At 37.6% G+C, this 17,295-nt stretch overlaps 3 protein-coding genes across 3 annotated transcripts; 1 reads left to right on the top strand and 2 right to left on the bottom strand.

Annotated features, from left to right (window-relative positions):
• Positions 1 to 803: 803 nt before the first annotated feature.
• On the bottom strand, positions 804 to 6,816 carry LOC129096407 (perforin-1-like). Its single transcript, XM_054605181.1, is given in 10 exon segments — positions 804 to 1,574; positions 2,779 to 2,872; positions 2,963 to 3,423; positions 3,958 to 4,038; positions 4,150 to 4,288; positions 4,368 to 4,501; positions 4,869 to 4,914; positions 6,025 to 6,104; positions 6,549 to 6,702; positions 6,704 to 6,816. Coding segments are annotated over 10 exon segments (1,512 nt in total). The 3' UTR covers positions 804 to 1,364.
• Positions 6,817 to 8,530: 1,714 nt separating this feature from the next.
• On the bottom strand, positions 8,531 to 13,459 carry pin1 (peptidylprolyl cis/trans isomerase, NIMA-interacting 1). The gene is made up of 5 exons (XM_054604932.1): positions 13,291 to 13,459; positions 10,851 to 10,933; positions 10,283 to 10,391; positions 10,074 to 10,184; positions 8,531 to 9,460 (listed from the first exon to the last, which is right to left on the bottom strand). The coding sequence occupies exons 1-5, from the start codon at positions 13,346 to 13,348 to the stop codon at positions 9,351 to 9,353; spliced, it is 471 nt and encodes a 156-aa protein (XP_054460907.1). The 5' UTR covers positions 13,349 to 13,459; the 3' UTR covers positions 8,531 to 9,350.
• A 119-nt stretch (positions 13,460 to 13,578) lies between these two features.
• On the top strand, positions 13,579 to 17,264 carry ubl5 (ubiquitin like 5). Its single transcript, XM_054603626.1, has 5 exons — positions 13,579 to 13,652; positions 14,285 to 14,353; positions 16,020 to 16,103; positions 16,194 to 16,231; positions 16,939 to 17,264. The coding sequence occupies exons 2-5, from the start codon at positions 14,298 to 14,300 to the stop codon at positions 16,980 to 16,982; spliced, it is 222 nt and encodes a 73-aa protein (XP_054459601.1). The 5' UTR covers positions 13,579 to 13,652; positions 14,285 to 14,297; the 3' UTR covers positions 16,983 to 17,264.
• Positions 17,265 to 17,295: the final 31 nt, after the last annotated feature.

Here is a 17,295-nt window from a genome sequence, read left to right as displayed (position 1 = left end):
CAAACAGACAGATATTTTATGAATGAAATTAAAGGCAGGGTTGGTAATCTTCTTCAATTTTTTTTTTTTTTTTTTTTTTTTAATTCTGTCAATTTTTTTATTTCATCCTGAGAGCAATCAATGAATCAAATGCTCTGACAAAATATATATTTTTTATATATATATATATATATATATATATATATATATATCTGGGACTACAATAAGCATGTTAATGAATGGACGGGCTACCTGTCTGGCTACCTGCCCGTCTATAGAGACTCCAAGTCCTTCCTGTTGTCGAAAAAAAAAGATACACGTGATCAATGGTGATAGAAAAATAATGCCATGAATTACACTTATGTTTGTCAATTTAAAAGAAACATTTGCGCGTCAATAATGTTGCATTTTTTTGTTGCAAAATTGAAATAGAAAGACTACATAGCCAAAAGTTGCATAATTGACGTCTCTCTCTAAAGCTACGATTCTGTGTGTTAACTGGGATGTTATGTTACTCAGAACAACAATGGGTATTACACATTCTTTCGCTTCCCGGCTGTTAAAAAGATCTATCTAGATAAAAGCCTTGTTGGTGACGTGTATTTTGCGCGACGAGAGATAATAGTTCACACAAAACTAAATGATACAAACTGAGACTTTCTTGATTTGCAAAATTATCTTTTAAATTGACAAACATATGTCTAATTCATTCCACAATACAAAAGGGAACAAAAATGCAATATTTTCTTTAGCTTTGAGAACACTTAAAGTACTTAAAGACACAGCTCATGTTTTCATTGCTTTTATTTATGTGAGAAAGGACAGAAAAAAATGATTTCTTCTAGTTGACAATAGAAAGATTTAAATCGTAACCGTAAAGACGTAATCTGTGGTTCATATGTAAACCGAAGGATAGCCCCACCATACTGCTCCCAAAGTTTCTTAATAATAAATGGTCCAACAGCTGTCAAACACTGAATTCATATTATTAAAGTGCTCATCAGTAATGTTAATAAAAACAGGTGCAAAAGATAAGATAAGATAAGATAAGATAATCCTTTATTAGTCCCGCAGCGGGGAAATTTGCAGGCTTACAGCAGCATAGAGTAAAGTGCACACAAGAGACATAGTAGAAGAAGACAAGATAAAAAATAAAACAGGAGACTATTTTTTTCAATCACCATCAGTTTTCTTTCACAACACCTCAGTTTCCTAACATTAATATACCTCTCATTTTAACACTACTGCCACAAACAATGCTGATTTCAAATGTTTTCGGAAAAAACCCTTGGATTGTGTTCAATGACAACATAAAGAAAGTAAACCACAGATGTGTTATCTCCATGAAGGGAAAGCCAGCGGCACACTCATTCATGTGTTTCTCGCTATGGAGATGGTTGGTACTGGTTGCATCTGTTTCCAGTGAGGTGACTGTCGCAGGTCAGCGTGAACTGGAAGCGGACGGCCCCGTAACTGTTGGAGCACTTGTACGCGTGCGTCCCCTGGAGTAGGTCTACCTCACAAGATATCAGAAGGTCATCGTAACTCACGTCCTCGTCCCAGACCTCGATCTCCAAACTGTGGTATGTCTCCACCTTCATAAAGATTTGAAATAAAAATGTAATCAGAATAATGTACAATAAAAAACAAACGTGTATCCTAAAAGTATTCAGTTTGATCCATCACACGATTTGTCAACTTTGAACTTGAACTTCAATATTCTACACATTGGTAGCTGTGTTGTAGTCTTGATTTAACATTAAGCTCTCTTAATCACATTCATTCTACTTTTAAACCGCTGTGTGTATAACATTTGTCCATCAGTTCACTTGTAACTGGAAAAGTTGGAAAGCACAAATTAGTAGATTCAAGTTTTTGTCAACACGATGTGTAGTGGAAACCGTTTATAGCTATCACGGCTACAGTGATCAACTGCTTATATGGATCAAAAAGCTTGGGACAGAATTATTACAGAAGCTGTCTAAATACTTTGCTTATAGAAATCAAGTAGTGTTCCTAAAGTGTTTATTTTGTGTCTTTTCATACATGACAATATATGGACAGAAATGTCAAAACTATATTAATTTCTTTTGACTTTTTGAATCTTTGCCTCATTGTAAGCCATCTGCTTCTGGCTGGCTACCTGAGGCTGCTGCACATTAAAAACCATGACGAGAAAAAGAAAGTATTTTTCTGTCAATGAAGAATGCAGTCTCCTCAAATCGTATGACAAAAAAAGACGAGATGCAGCAGTTAAACTTGCTTAATCTCCCCGAACAACGACTAACTTGCACGGCTATTAGTGATGGGGACACAAAAGAAATGCACACAGGGAAAATCACCTGTGATTGAAGCTGCCCTCCTTGAGTGGATTGATAATGGCCCGTAATGCCCCCTTGAAAGGGCCTACAGTAAGCTACATTTGAAATGTGGTACAGTACTGTATTATTGTGTATTTAATTCATACATAGTACACTAATTCAACCTGTACAGTACTGTCATTTGAAAAGCGTTTAAAACAGCTGTACTGTATTTTTAAACAAACAATAAAATTCAGAAAATAGCAAAGCTGTCCGTTTAATTGATATTATAAATATAGAAATGTCAATTAAACTACATGAGAAATACATGAAAAAAAATTGGCTAAATAATCATCCCCTTTTAGTGATCAATTTATCCCAGACAAATGTAATCCCTATACGACGTTTCCACTGCATTTCTGCAAAGTGATTGTTGAAGCATAATAGCTCCTATAAATCTCACCTCGTAAAAAAAACAAGTCTAAGAAGATTTACTGACCAAGCCCAGATTGAATTCAGTATTCCAGTAAGGATAGTTTGTTCGGATCACACGAGTCTTGCGTCTAATATCACCGTACCGAATCTTAACGTAGCTTTGAATTGGATAAAAGAAAAAGAAAAGTATTTAATTCAAATGTGTCTTAATGTCAACACTTCAATCCTGTTCCCTTTTCTCTACGTACCCTTCAGTCGAGCCAAAGTAATCTCCTTCCAGATCCAAGCCTTCGATGATTTCCACCACCAGGTTTCCCCTCCAGGCCTCTTTAGGACAGCGGATGTAGCTTCCTGCTTGGGTCCTAACGGCGTTTTCTTCCAGGTACTTTTCAACAGCAGTCTTCAGTCCTGCCCTTTGCGACAAGTTCGACACCAGTTCGTGCATCGGTCTCAGGGAATACTGGACAACATCAGGGTGTTCCTTGAGGGTCTTCAGCCAATTTTCGTAGCCCTGCGAGTCGTCTCGGAGTAGAGAAAACTCACCCGACCAATCTCTGCCTCCTATCACATCTTTATAGCGGCTGTGGAGACCGGACGTGTACGAGACGGAGAGGCCCTGATTCTGTAGGACTTTGATGCAAGGCCAGACGTTGGCTGAATTGGACTGACCAAGGCCAACAGAGAAACCAATTGTTAAGCAGGAGTGCACCTAGAGATCAGGAAGGAAAATAAGAAGTTAGTCATGGTGCAGTACGTAGTCATATGACTTGGTCGAAAGGAACAGTGTTCAGCATTTAGTGTGGATCTCGTGGCAGAAATAGATATATGTTTTGTGAAAAAAGTGTAAAATGACCTGAAAATGAGAATTGTTGTGTTCTTGTTACCATTAATAGCTTCATACGGAGCGGTTCCTCTTCACAGAGCCGCCCGATGTGTTTCTATATTTCCCTTTTTTTTTGATGGACCAACCAAATATTGCTCTTTAAAAGAATGAGTCATACCTAGCAACAGTCCTAACACACCTCCTCACAAAGGTGATCTCCATCCCTTCCTTGCTCAGAGTTTCCTCAATCACTCCTAAGCTATAGGACTCTTTGCTAGAAATCTGGTTAGAACCTCTCTGAGAGTGATCTCAGAATGACCCCTGGTCTGGGCCTATATAAGGGCTTGTTAGGGAGGAAATTGGTTGTGTAGCTAACTTATGTATTTTATTTTTAAATAAATATGTGTACGTCATGTGTACCTGATGTGAGGAGAGCCCATTCAGTGAGGACAAACAGGTACGTGCGGCTGTGACTCGATTCACTTGCCCCCCGAGTTCAACCTGCAATAAAGCACAATGTTGTGAGACAAACAAAAATAAAGTTATTATTCCTGTGAGCTAAAGAAAAAATAAATGTGGTGAGTGGGAGAGAGTGTGTGTTTGTGTTTTAACCTGGCGGAAAAAATGTGTGCCATAGGTATTTATGAGCCGTCTGTATTGGACTCTGGTGGAGCTGCTATAGGAACTTGGCAGTCTCTCCAAATCCCTTCTAAACTCACTGCTGAGCGGCGGCACGTCAGACACACGGAAACTAAACACAAAAAAGACAGACTGGTAAATTAAATTGAAGGAAACTTAGTTGAAAAACACCTGAGGCAATGTCACCCTACCTGTATTGGCTACAGGTGATCCTGTTACGGCCGAAGGTGTAGTGGTCCGCTCTGCTCCTGGACGAAACAAAGTCATAGACAGCGGACCGTGTTCCCATCAGCTCCAGGTTGGATGTATCAACATTCAAGCCAATCTGTTTAAAAACAAGACGCTTTTGAGCTGTTTTACCACATTACCGTAGAATTTAGAATAAATACAACTGCTGCGGAAAATGACTTTATTAAGAGGGGTGAAATTATTATGAGTCTAATATCTTGCAGCACCAAGGGGCTATAATAGGTTCAACAACCACATTTAAAGAATGCTCATAATGATGCATCTTGTTTAAGTATCTAATCAGTCTAACTACTCTAATAAAAGCTGTATATTAAGAATAACATTTTCATCGTGTGCTGTTTTCAGCCTATTATGCTTGCAAAACACGTCTACAGCATCAGTTACAATAATAATATTCCAAAATGTATGTTCCTCTCCTACATTATCTGTGTGATGTTTCCTACCTTCCAATCATTATTGTCCTGGGCGGAGTATGTTCTAATCAGTGAGCTGTGGACACAAATTAAAGGAAATAAATGAGAAAATCGAAACGCAGAGATGAACTGTTTGCTAAACCCCTTTGCTGAACAGGGACTGTCTAATCATAACTTGGCAACTGTAACAAGGCTCGTACATTTCTCCACATATTGAAGCGTGTGCAAGGGGCTACAGTAATTGAGATCTTTATAACTATGGTAAACACTATTAGTTTTTAAGGATGTTTTTTTTTACTGCTTGTCCAATAACAAAAGAGCAAAATGTAATTCATTGTCTTAACATTTGTTTGTTCCATAACAGGCTGCAAACATAAGCATGCCCAGCTAACTATCTTACATCCTACAGCAGTAAACTAGCATTATTTCCTTCTTATATAAACGTAGCTTTTGGCTGACATTTAACAACATATCGTGTACTATGACTACCATCAAATGCATATATCTGACTTTTATAGGGTTCTTATCGAAAAACAAGTATGTTTGAAACAATAAAGTCCCAGTGAAATGGAAGTTAGAGTGTCTTTAGCTTCTGTACTGTGTGACATATTTCCAAATTAAATATTTGTGCGGTGTACAGTTATATGGATTTAAATCAAATCCTTTACAAATGATTAGACCGCAAAAAAGTGGGCGGGGTTAGAAACTAGCACCTATGGAGATACATGAGACTGGGGCTCCACATAGTACCTCCCATGTCACTAAAAGTTTCAAATTGGTTGATTAATGGATGTCATAATATCACATGTTGAAACTGATTTGAAGAAGCTTACGCAAGCACACTTTTTGTATGTTGCTTTTGTAAATTTTGGGGCATATTTTGATAGAAATTTGCATAACAATACTGGGAATGTGATCTTAAAGGATGAGACACATTTTTTATTTCATCTCAACTTTAAATTCTTTGTCAGAGACAGCATTTTTCAACCAATTTATGAAGCTAATGTTAGCTTAATTAATTAGCGACAGTTGTCATTTCAGCAAGCAAAAGTAGGTGACTAAAATGATAAGCCCTCCTCTGCATAGGAGTTCAGAAAGCTTGACAGGAGTCGAGACAGTAGGGGGCCCAAAGAGGCCCAGCTACAGGGAATACATTTTTATGTTTAAAAACGTATGCTTGTGATACCTGACAGAGGTGTGTTCACTGCTGTCATGTCGAATATTACAGCGGGTGAATGCACGCCAGTCCAATGCAGAGAGAGGCAGCTGAAAATAAATAACATTAGAATAATTAAATAGTGCACATGGTGCAAAGAGCCAGTGGGCAGAGACAGTTCTAGTGCGATAAAGGTGAGAAAAAAATGGTTAAAGTGGCCCTATTATGCTTTTCCACTTTCCACTCCTTCTTCTTCATAGTGTTATATATATATATTTTTACATGTAAATGGTCTGTAGAGTGTAAAACCTGAAGTCCACGCCTAAAAGGAGTTACCCTCCCAATCAGAGCAGACTTCTTTTCTTTCTGGAGGGAGGAGCAAGCGCTTCAACGGAGAGTTTCAGAGAGAGGGTGAGAAGAGGTGCTGCAGTAAACATGTTGGAACTTGAAATAAAAATATGCACCCGGAAAATAGCATAATAGGGCCTGTTTAACATGTTTGTTAAAGTGTCAAAGGTAGTGTTTTTCTTTGTGCTTTTTTGGATTTAAATTACTTTCTGCAGCACGTTGCCCTGAAGAGGGTTGTGGCAGAGTTTGCAGGTGCCTCCTGGGGTCATGTAGGTCATCACGTCGATCACGTAGGCTGCTTTTCGCTTCAGGGTGACCACATCGAAGCCTTCCCCCACCAGGTTGTAGCCTGGTACAAAAAGCTGATTCGCACTGGCTGCCGTTCCCCGTCCGACAGGAGAGAACAGGGGAGCGGCCCGACAGAAAGACCAGGACACTCAAGTAGAGAAGGGGTGGGGTTGAAAAGGAGAGCATGGCTGGAGTCAAAGACGCACTGAAATATTTCAGAGAGAAACAAAGAGGGAAGAAAAGGACATCAGTGAGTTTCATTTCATCTGTAATGATCTCAATCAAGTTGAAATGCACAGACAGACTTTGGGATCCTTTCAAGTTGAGCTTCCATCACGAGAAAAGTTTTCATCTGATGTATCTTTGTGTCTTTCATGTATTTAGTGTGCTGTTTTACCGTTATGTAGCCGGGACATGATAATCCACAGTTATTTTGCTATCAGTATAAACCTTTTGGAATCTTTTTCATTTTTCAAACCATTTAATTATTTGCATAATTTTTGATGATATATTCTAAAAAGTCCTATTTCTGGCAAATCTGAGGTGGCCGTGGCATTACAGTTAACGTTTTAAGTTAAATGCAAAAATCTGACCTGTGCTTGTGTATGATGAGGAAGAGCGAGGAGCAACATGTTACATGACAACACACTTTTGTCCAAAGCAACTTACCATAAGTGCTTTAATCAACAAGGAGGGAACAACAACAAAAATTGCAAGATATGCAACAAAGATTACATTTACAGGTAATCTGAATTTCAAAAGAAAACCTTTTGAAATTCCTACTAAAGTCCTACTAAAAAAGTAGATGATACATTTGTAACATTGCTCAGCCGGTGAAAAGCCATACAAATTATATATTTTTTTTACCACTTTAATGTGTCGCTCTGGGCAGGCATTTTCTTTTGACACAATGAGAATAAAAGTTTCCACTTATTACTAGCCATTGTTTTATTTGCTATGAGTTTGAGATTCTTCTAGCCATCTCAATGAAGGAATGAGGGTCAATGGAATTGTATGTAGTTTGCCCTTTAAAAAAAGGGCAATTTGATTACCAAAACTGCAATGTTTTTAGGGTATTTGAGTTGATAAATATGTCAGAAGCAACGGAGGAAAATCAAAGACAAAAAACAATAAATGCCACTTAGATTCTTTGTCATCCGGACCCTTTAAATATTCAGTCAGTCAACAATTTTCCCTCAAAAAGCTAAAAGAAGTTATTACCTCTGCAGGTCTGAAGAGATAAGGTGAACGTCTCAGCCCGGGATGTTGTTAGACGGTCAGGTGGAGTGTGCAAAAAAAAAGCTCAGGGGTGAATTTGTGTTTATACTCATAACCTAACAATACAGATAGCTGACAGTGATCATTCAACAAACAGTAAAACAGGAACAACCTGAGAGCTGCAAACTGTAAACCTTTTGATTTGTTTCAACAAGCTTGATCAATTTTATATTTACCAGGAAGTATTATTCATAACCGCCCCCTATCACCTCTCCTCCTTTTTTCCCCGTGCGTCCAACAGCCACCAGTCGATGCACTTTATTCGACGGATAGAACGCAGTGTATTAGTTAGTAACATCTTTTTCATAATTAAAAGATATGCAGTCTAAGGCCTGAACTTATCTATGAAATCATCTCTTACGTGTTCTGCACTTTTAGTCTTTGTAGAAGAGGCTGGACAGCATCAAAAGCTGGATGCAGCAATGAACTGGTTCTTGCAACAAATGAGGGTCATCAGCATAGAAACGTCACATTGCGTTTGATTCTGCAGCATCTCCCTTAATGCAACAGGCTTGTCTATTCTGCATACAATTTATTGTAGTGCTTCATCCAACCGACTTTAAAGTGATTGCATAATAAGTTTGTCAATCGTTTCTAAACAAACCCCAAAACAAGAGACTTACAAAAAAAAGAGATATCTTTATTGATGCAGGAAAAACTCCATTAATGACGGTGTAACGGGTCATCTGAACTTTGATGCTTTTAAAAGCTGCAGAGCTGATTGTTAAAACCTGGAAGATTTCAACTGTGCCATCTTTATCTTTGCATATCCTAAAGGAGAGGAAACATGCACTTTTCAAAATGGATCATGACAACAAATGATTGTTTCCTACTGGACATCTGCAAAGGATAACAACTTTAAATCAATGCTAAATGAAGAAGAACAGCACTCACTCGGGCTGCAGGGGTTTGCAATGTATTGTATGTATATATGTAAAAGTATTTTAAACATCTTGTGAATTCATTTTCCAAAACAAGATCGAGGATCTGTTTCGGCACACATACAGTAGAAATGGAAACGGTTACAGGAAAACATACGGTAAATGGTCCTTTTTTTTTGAAGACATGCACATACAAAAACAAGCTTTTACAGACGCATTCTCAAACGTCGCGCATCGTGTGAAACTGTTTCCACGGGAGCAAATCACTTCAACAGAGTCACAGGCACTCATGTTTTCATATAATGGCATTGCCAGGGTTAATAAAAGCTTTGAGGTCTCACAGGAATGATCTGCGATACTCCTTAGATGTTCAGTGTGATTTAATTATTCATACATGTCCAATAGTGCTTGGAACAAAAGGATCCCATTAAACTAACGCGATTCAGCCCATAAGCCTTGTTTATTGGGTGGTGTGGGACATTAAAACAAATCAGGTCTGGTTTGGTGGGACTGTGTGTGCGAAGACATGAGAGGAAAGTTTAGTTTGTGGCTTTTTTCCTGTCAACCAGTGCGTAGGATGATGTGGACTCCAGACTCAGTAAAAACAGGACCGCTCATGTCGCCCACTTTGAGAGCAAAGGAGGCATCTTCAAAAGGCTTCTGCATTTGACCTAAAACATAAAAAGATAAAAAGACTTAAAAATTAAATCATGAACATGTTGTAAATTATCATCTGGGACCTGTGTGTACATAAATACCTGCGTTTACCTTTAGAATTTTTACTTTTTATTATGTTTTCTTTAATTATTTGTTTATTAAAGTACAGTTAAAACCAGGTCACAAATATATAGTTTCATTTCTAAAAAGACCTAAATAATTTCCTAAAACAGCTGGGTACTGTAGTTTTAATAAACATTATATAAAAGTATTTGTTGCTGTTTAATACACATTCACCAGAGTTATCCTGAAACACTTTTAGGTAACTCTCCTTTATTTTATTATTTATTTCATTTTTAAAAAGCCTAACAGGTCCTGCAGCTGCACATTAGCTTTAGTCAGACACTGTATATACACACATTACGTCTTTTGCATTGATTTTTTCTAATGCAGCAATGTTTATCTGTGTTGTCCTGCTGAATGAACTAACAAAAACAACATATTAACACACACATGTATAGCAACCCTTGATATACATGTACAGCTCTTGTGGGTTTGTGTATTCCTGAAGAGTAGTGCACTTGCGTTAGAAAATTCTGGTGTATTGTTGCATGTGCGGGTTTGTACCTTTGCCAAATTGTCCCAGATCTCCACCGTTCTTAGCTGAGCTGCAGTCGCTGAACTGAGAAGCCAGGGACTCGAATTTTTCCTCTCCAGACTTGATCTCTTCTATATACTCTGCAAAGAACAGAGAAATAAAGAACAACTTTAACGTGATGATCAGACCTGAATGAACCACATCCCCCCTTCCCTTCCCTCTCCGATGCCTCACGTACTCTGAATGAGCTCCAGGGCCTCGTCTTTAGTTCGTGTGATATTTTGTTCTCGCCAAGAAGATGGACGACGTGACTGAGTGTGCTTCACCAGGAGGTGAGAGCAGCGTACCTGAGTGAGGGAAGAGCACAAACTGATCAGTGTCAAGAATCAATAAGACTGGTGTGAATGATTGTTTATTTTTCTCAAATAAGTCAGAATCACTATCTATATAATAAAAAAATAAGGATTAAACTATGAAATCATTTGTAAATGTGTGAGCTTTAAATAAACAAAATGCAGCCGTTTATTACACACATGGGACTGAAACCACAGTATGCAACCAGCAGTTTGTTGTAGAGCTTTGGCTCTAGTCTTACAGGGCCGTTATTGGTTTTTTTGGCAGGAAGCCCAAAACATCATAAGGCCTCCTCCACCCACTCCTAATTTCAATCGTCATTAAACTAGTTCAGTCTTGTTTTTATGCTATCTTGTAAAGCACTTTGTAACTCTTATTTTGAAAAGTTCTCGTTATTAAAAGTTAATTGTTATTGTAACGATAAACAAATTTAAAATATTAAACATAATGACCTTCTCTGGCTCTCCACGGCCATCTCCCACCGGACGTTCCCACTGGCTGGCATTGGTGATGTGGTTGAAGTAGTATACTTTGCCTGCAGGGCAAAGAGTGAGAGTCAATAAAGATGCATTCAATCATTTTGTTTACAAATGGAGGCAGCAGAGCAAGCTAAAGACGCAATATTAAATGGTGCTCAATACAAAAAAAATATATATATATACACATATATATATATATATAGCCTTCACAAGGCTCTCAACGTGGCTACATATAGCGCCGCTGTCCTGCAAGAACCATGCATTTCTAAAAATTCTACTTTTCACGAGCTCAAAAAAACCAGCCCTCTTTTCAGCTTTGTGACGATGCACTTTCCATCTGACCCAAGAGGGATTTTAAATAGTTTATTTATCTTAAGAAGTAGGGAGAATTTTCTCAACACATAAACTAACTCTTCATCTGTCAGTTCATCACAAACATTCAAATCCAACTCATCTGGAGAAACATGGTTTTCTCTGGACAGGAAGGGGACAAGACATTGTTATCTGAAAAGTAACTAAAGCTGTAAAAAAGTAGCTTTTCTAAGCACATACGTTGTTGTCACGGGGCGGCAACGCTACAAACATATGATGACCTCATAGAATATGATGCACTGCTGAAACTTAAACTACCCAACAATATATAAATGAGTTAAAATGTACACGGCTTTAACATCTACAGCAGTAAAATGCAACATACACATTAGTGCAGCAGAAATACCAATTATTATAAAAACATCATAAAGTAAAACAGTGACTGGGACCACTTTACTGCTCAATGAGTACTCTTACTTTTCATATTTAATGTAAATTTTAAGACTAAGATCCCCAGCAGGAAAATGTGGTTGTTGCAGCAGTACAAGGACAGAAATAGCTACATATAGGTATAGAAAGTAATAGAAATAAAGGATTAATGTGTGTGCTATAATTAATATAATTGAGAATAGTGCAAGAGTCACTGTAACATAATGGGATAGTATGGGATAAGAGACATAAGATAAGATAATCCTTTATTAGTCCCGCAGCGGGGAAATGTACAGGATTACAGCAGCATAGAGGATAGTGCAAACAAGAGACATAGTAAAAGAAAAACAAGATAAAAAAAAAGTATTATAAATAAGCAATAAAAACAGTAAAGAATCCACAATAACTGAAATATTATATATACATAGTATAAGGTGTAACATTTTAGTAAAAAAAAGGCAGTGCAGTATGACATAGTAGGCCTAAGAGTATTTGCTGATAATACTTTTAAATACTTTAATATACAGTACCAGTCAAAAGTTTGGACACACCTTCTCATTCAACTACTTTGAAGAATCTAAAATATAAAACATATTCTGGTTTGTTGAGCATTTGTTTGTTTACCACATAATTCCATATGTGTTCCTTCATAGTTTGGATGTCTTCAATATTAATCTACAATGTAGAAAAAAATAAAAATAAAAATAAAGAAAAAACATTGAATGAGAAGGTGTGTCCAAACTTTTGACTGGTACTGGATAATTTACCCATTTATTTATTTTCAAGTGATATTTGTATTATTTATTGTTATTTTATATACTGCCATATGTTCAAGTTGATCTATGTATGTAAATTGTTCATCTATGTATGTAAATTGTGTTAAATGTATAAAACCAATAAATATACAGTACCAGTCAAAAGTTTGGACACACCTTCTCCTTCAACTACTTTGAAGAATCTAAAATATAAAACATATTCTGGTTTGTTGAGCATTTGTTTGTTTACCACATAATTCCATATGTGTTCCTTCATAGTTTGGATGTCTTCAATATTAATCTACAATGTAGAAAAAAATAAAAAAAAAAATAAAGAAAAAAACATTGAATGAGAAGGTGTGTCCAAACTTTTGACTGGTACTGCAAGTAAGGTTTTGAATGCACGAACTGTATTTGTAATGAAAAAGAGTATTTTTAGAGTTTGGCATAAGCACTTCTGGATGTGCATAGTTCCTCCATCACTGTAGTTCTGCAGCCTACAAAGCAAAGCTGAGTGTGAGACTCAGTAAACTATGAAACATTCATGTTTAAATGGAAATGCAATATACTAAGCCCCTTTTTTTCGGCCTTGCAACATAAATATGTAAAAATAAAAACCAGGTGAGGCACTGGAGCAGAGTGACGTCATGCAGGGCCCCGCAGCTCTGAGGAAGCAAAACACACCAAATAACAGCCAAACACCACATTATGCAAAACACACCTGCAACACCGAGTTACCCTTCACCTGTCCCATCACATCCCCATCACAGCTACAGCATCATCCTCCCCGATCCAGCACTAAACACGATGCTGCAGCTGCTAGCTCCTAAGCTACATTCATAACGGTATTCAATGGCATTTAGCTTAGCTTAGCTTAGCTTAGCATATTTAGCTTCTCGGTGCTCCTGTTGCATTACCTGAACTGCGACTCATTCTTTTCTCCCATCCAGCAGGTAACTTCTCCTCGTCCGCCATTATTTTATCTGCAGCAGGGTTTTGCAAATTAGATTTTTCAATGAAGCTATCGTGTGTGTGACAGGTTGGGCTTGCAGCTAGGCGAGTTACGACACTTAGCCAACGGGTTTACGGCACCAGTTGTTTTCAGAATCAGGTCCGCCTTTTTACTGCCCTGTCATTGGCTAGCGCGGGCTGTCAATCACCGCTGCGCCCATTTGATTGGCCGAGAGGTTCACACGCGTAACAAATCAGCTTTACGGACGGAACAGTCCACAGCACATCATCGACAGGCAGTATTTGTTATTTTGCAGCGAATATCCAGGTATGAATGTCACATTTAACCCTTCGTCGTTGTATATGTAGCACAATGTTTGTCATTTTCAAGACATAATGTTGGTTTCCTTTTGTGCTTTGTAACATTAAGCACATTGGTCCAAACAATGTACGTTAGCTTGTCGTGCTATCATGTGTTAGCTAACACCAGACTTTAGACCAGACCAACATTATTATTATTATATTCCTTTATTGATCCCCATGGGGGAAATTCAAGTGTTGCAGCAGCTCAACTACACAGACACAGACAATAAATACACATACTATACAACTACACAGACAATAAATACACATACTATACAACTACACAGACAATAAATACACATACTATACAACTACACAGACAATAAATACACATACTATACAACTACACAGACAATAAATACACATACTATACAACAAAATAAAGACATACCATGGCTGGTTTAAACTCACTTCACAGTCCAGGTTCTGGTTTCTCTCGCGTTGCATGCTGGGAAAATGTACCACAGTGGCTGTAGCTTCTATCTAGATAAATGTAGGAGCATAATTGTCTTAAATTATAAGGATATTTTGTGTTAGAGCAGCTCAACACTCACACATGTGATGCTAACCAGATGTCTACATATCTCCCTTCTGCAGACAGAGACTCAAAATGATCGAGGTGGTTTGCAACGATCGCCTGGGCAAGAAGGTCAGGGTCAAGTGCAAGTATCCTTCTCTGAAGCTGTGCAGTTACTCCTGATTATTGACTTTGTTTACAGAGATGCATTCTCTAACTAATGGAAATCTTGGATCTTAGGCTCCAACAATGCTCAAAATATACATTACATTACATTACAGTCATTTAGCAGACGCTTTTATCCAAAGCGACTTACAGGAAGTGTATTCAACATAGGTATTCAAGAGAACTACTAGTCACCAGAAGTCATAAGTGCATCTCCTTTCTTAAACAAGCATCTAAGAGCATAAACCAGAGCAAAAGTATAGTGCAGAGGCAAATTACTACGAAAACAATAATTGCAACAGACTAATACGAATATAATAAGTGCTACAAACTACTACGAATAGGATAAGTGCAGTATACGAATACAATAAGTGCAGCGAACTGATACGAATACAATAAGTGCAACAACTAATACGAATGCAATAAGTGCTACGAGGAAGGCTCAGGGTAGTACAAATATGAATAAAACACAAGTTAAATATGAGACTATAAAGACATTGTAGTATATAATGTGATATCAAAGGATAAAGGAAGATGTCCAGGTCCGTTGATGCAGTTTCAACAATTTCTTTATTGAATCACTGCATCTGAAGTCATTCTGCGCAGAACGGAGCCCATACAGAGATTCAGCATAGACCGAGGCTCTCAGCCTTCAGTCTGAACTTATATCTGTGTTGTGCATCCCTTCAATGTGCACAAAGGCATACAACATATTGAGCAGTACATACATCATTCAGACATCGTAAAACATACACTTTTTGAAATACGTTCCTGAGAACCTAGAATCTTCCATCTGTGTAAACATCACTATAAACAAGGTTGTCATGTCGTATGTTGGTCATGAGGTCATTGTTAGGGCAGTTCCTCAGTACCCAGACTCCCAACATCACGCAGCATGCAACAACTTCATGGCCTCAGTGCAGCAAGGTATAGCAGAATATGATAAAATACACTACAACATCAAATGGTGCAGAGGTTAAATAAAATTGACACCATATATCATATATAAGACACTATATATTTTTGGTAGACAGGTGTGCAGTAAATGCAAAGTGAAACAACTGCAATTTCAATAGGAATGCATTGTGTATGCATAATGAGAAGATGAGTTAATATATAGGTAGTCTAGAAGTCCTTAACTTCATGCCAAAAAGGTGCAGGCTAATTCACTGTGAGGCTACAAGTTACTGTTATTTTCGTTTTTAGATTGCGAAAAACAAATTTGCCTATTTGTCTCAAATGTTTTTCAACATCGTAAACTCAACAGCTGCGGGTTTTAGAGTAATGGTCGGATAAAACAATATATGATGATGTCATAATGTGTTTTTTGGCAATCTAAAAACGAAAATAACAGTAACTTGTAGCCTCACACTGCGGTGGAATCGGAGACTGTTCCAGATTTCAAAGTCCGTAGCCACAGTGCCATTCCAAAAAATCATGAGTGCACAGTCTTGTTGTCTTTTCTATTTCAAATTAAGAGCACTCTGTAATTCAAGACAACTTCTTCCAAGATAAAAAAATATATCCTTCAACTGCTTTTGAAGAACCAAGTAAGGCTAAATGACATGTTAGTTAAACCACGTTTGAGTTGTGACCCTGCATTTTTTACGGTGCCATCACGTTGCTACTTCCTTAACCGCCATGTTTCAGCTCTGAAGACACCATTGGAGATCTGAAGAAGCTCATAGCTGCTCAGACAGGAACCCGTTTTGACAAGATTGTACTAAAGAAATGGTAAGTTGCTTGTCTGGAATACTGATCATAACAATTGTTTCTCTGGCCATCTGCTATTAACAGTTAAATGTTTCTCCTCTGTTCCCACAGGTATACTATATTCAAGGACCACGTGTCTCTGGGTGACTGTATCCTTTAAACAAGCTTTGCAGCTGCACTCCCACTGTCTTTATCTTGGCAGCAATATTCTGTCAGCGTTTGTTGTATTTCACAGAGGCCAACTTACTTTTTCAAACTTTAAAAATAAGCATTGGATAATCTTAATTACGAAAAAGGTGGTCATTTATGGACGGGTGAATTGTGGCTCTAAAGACTGGAAGTAGTTTTGCACCAATATAGAATTTGTGAACCATTAACTATTGTCTCTCAGTAATGGCGGATTCAATAACAGTACTCTCTCCACTTTCAAAATAGGACTGTCTCCACTGTCTGTGACATTACATTATTACACTTATAATGTTCATTCACAGCCACAGAAGAACTGCAGTTACTGTAAGAAAAGCCTCCTTATTATTAGAAGTAATTATTGGCTGAAATTACACTTTTAAACCGATAACTTTCTTATTTACCAGAAGATAACAAACCAGCCAACAATACATTGTGCAACTTAACTAAATCCTAACAATTTGAGAAAAAAACATTTTTTCCCCTGCTTTTTACATTCTACATTATGAAATTGTCGATGTCAGCAGTAAAAATGTCTTTCTAAATTAGCTAAAAATATTTTTTATAATTTGAAAACAGAAGGAGCCTTTTATCATATTAATGGTAGCAAACTTTTACCAAGCAGAATTTTTTTATCCTGAACTGTTGTACTTAACCACAACCTCTGCAGATGAAATCCATGATGGGATGAACCTTGAGCTGTACTACCAGTAGACCAGAGGAGGACCACAGTTCAATGCCACACAGATGACCCTCTACGTTCACACGCACACACACACACACACACACACACACACTCATACACATGCACACACAGAAATGGGATTGGTATCCGGAAACCACCATGATCATCAGGGAGAGCAGGAGCAGTATCTACATAAACATTACATTGATCTCAGTTTTAGTGAATTAATTTTGCCCACAAATTATGTTAAAGAAATGTTGTTGTTCAGTTTTTGTTTTGATATTTTGGAAATAAAGCGGATATTTACCTACTTACAAGGCTGAGTGCCGGTCATTGTTGTCC

Source organism: Anoplopoma fimbria, chromosome 9 (genome assembly GCF_027596085.1).
Source record: "Anoplopoma fimbria isolate UVic2021 breed Golden Eagle Sablefish chromosome 9, Afim_UVic_2022, whole genome shotgun sequence".
NCBI lineage: Eukaryota > Metazoa > Chordata > Actinopteri > Perciformes > Anoplopomatidae > Anoplopoma > Anoplopoma fimbria.
The sequence above is the reverse complement of the archived record's forward strand: the minus strand, read 5'-3'. Positions and strand labels throughout refer to the sequence as shown.

Coding starts and splice junctions, on each gene's coding strand:
- pin1 (XM_054604932.1), bottom strand. CDS start 13,348: ATGGCGGACGAGGAGAAGTTACCTGCTGGATGGGAGAAAAGAATGAGT. Junction 10,392..10,850: donor GCCGTGGAGAGCCAGAGAAG/GTCATTATGTTT, acceptor TCCCTCACTCAG/GTACGCTGCTCTCACCTCCT. Junction 10,185..10,282: donor GGCCCTGGAGCTCATTCAGA/GTACGTGAGGCA, acceptor TGTTCTTTGCAG/AGTATATAGAAGAGATCAAG.
- ubl5 (XM_054603626.1), top strand. CDS start 14,298: ATGATCGAGGTGGTTTGCAACGATCGCCTGGGCAAGAAGGTCAGGGTC. Junction 16,104..16,193: donor AAGATTGTACTAAAGAAATG/GTAAGTTGCTTG, acceptor CTGTTCCCACAG/GTATACTATATTCAAGGACC. Junction 16,232..16,938: donor CCACGTGTCTCTGGGTGACT/GTATCCTTTAAA, acceptor CAACCTCTGCAG/ATGAAATCCATGATGGGATG.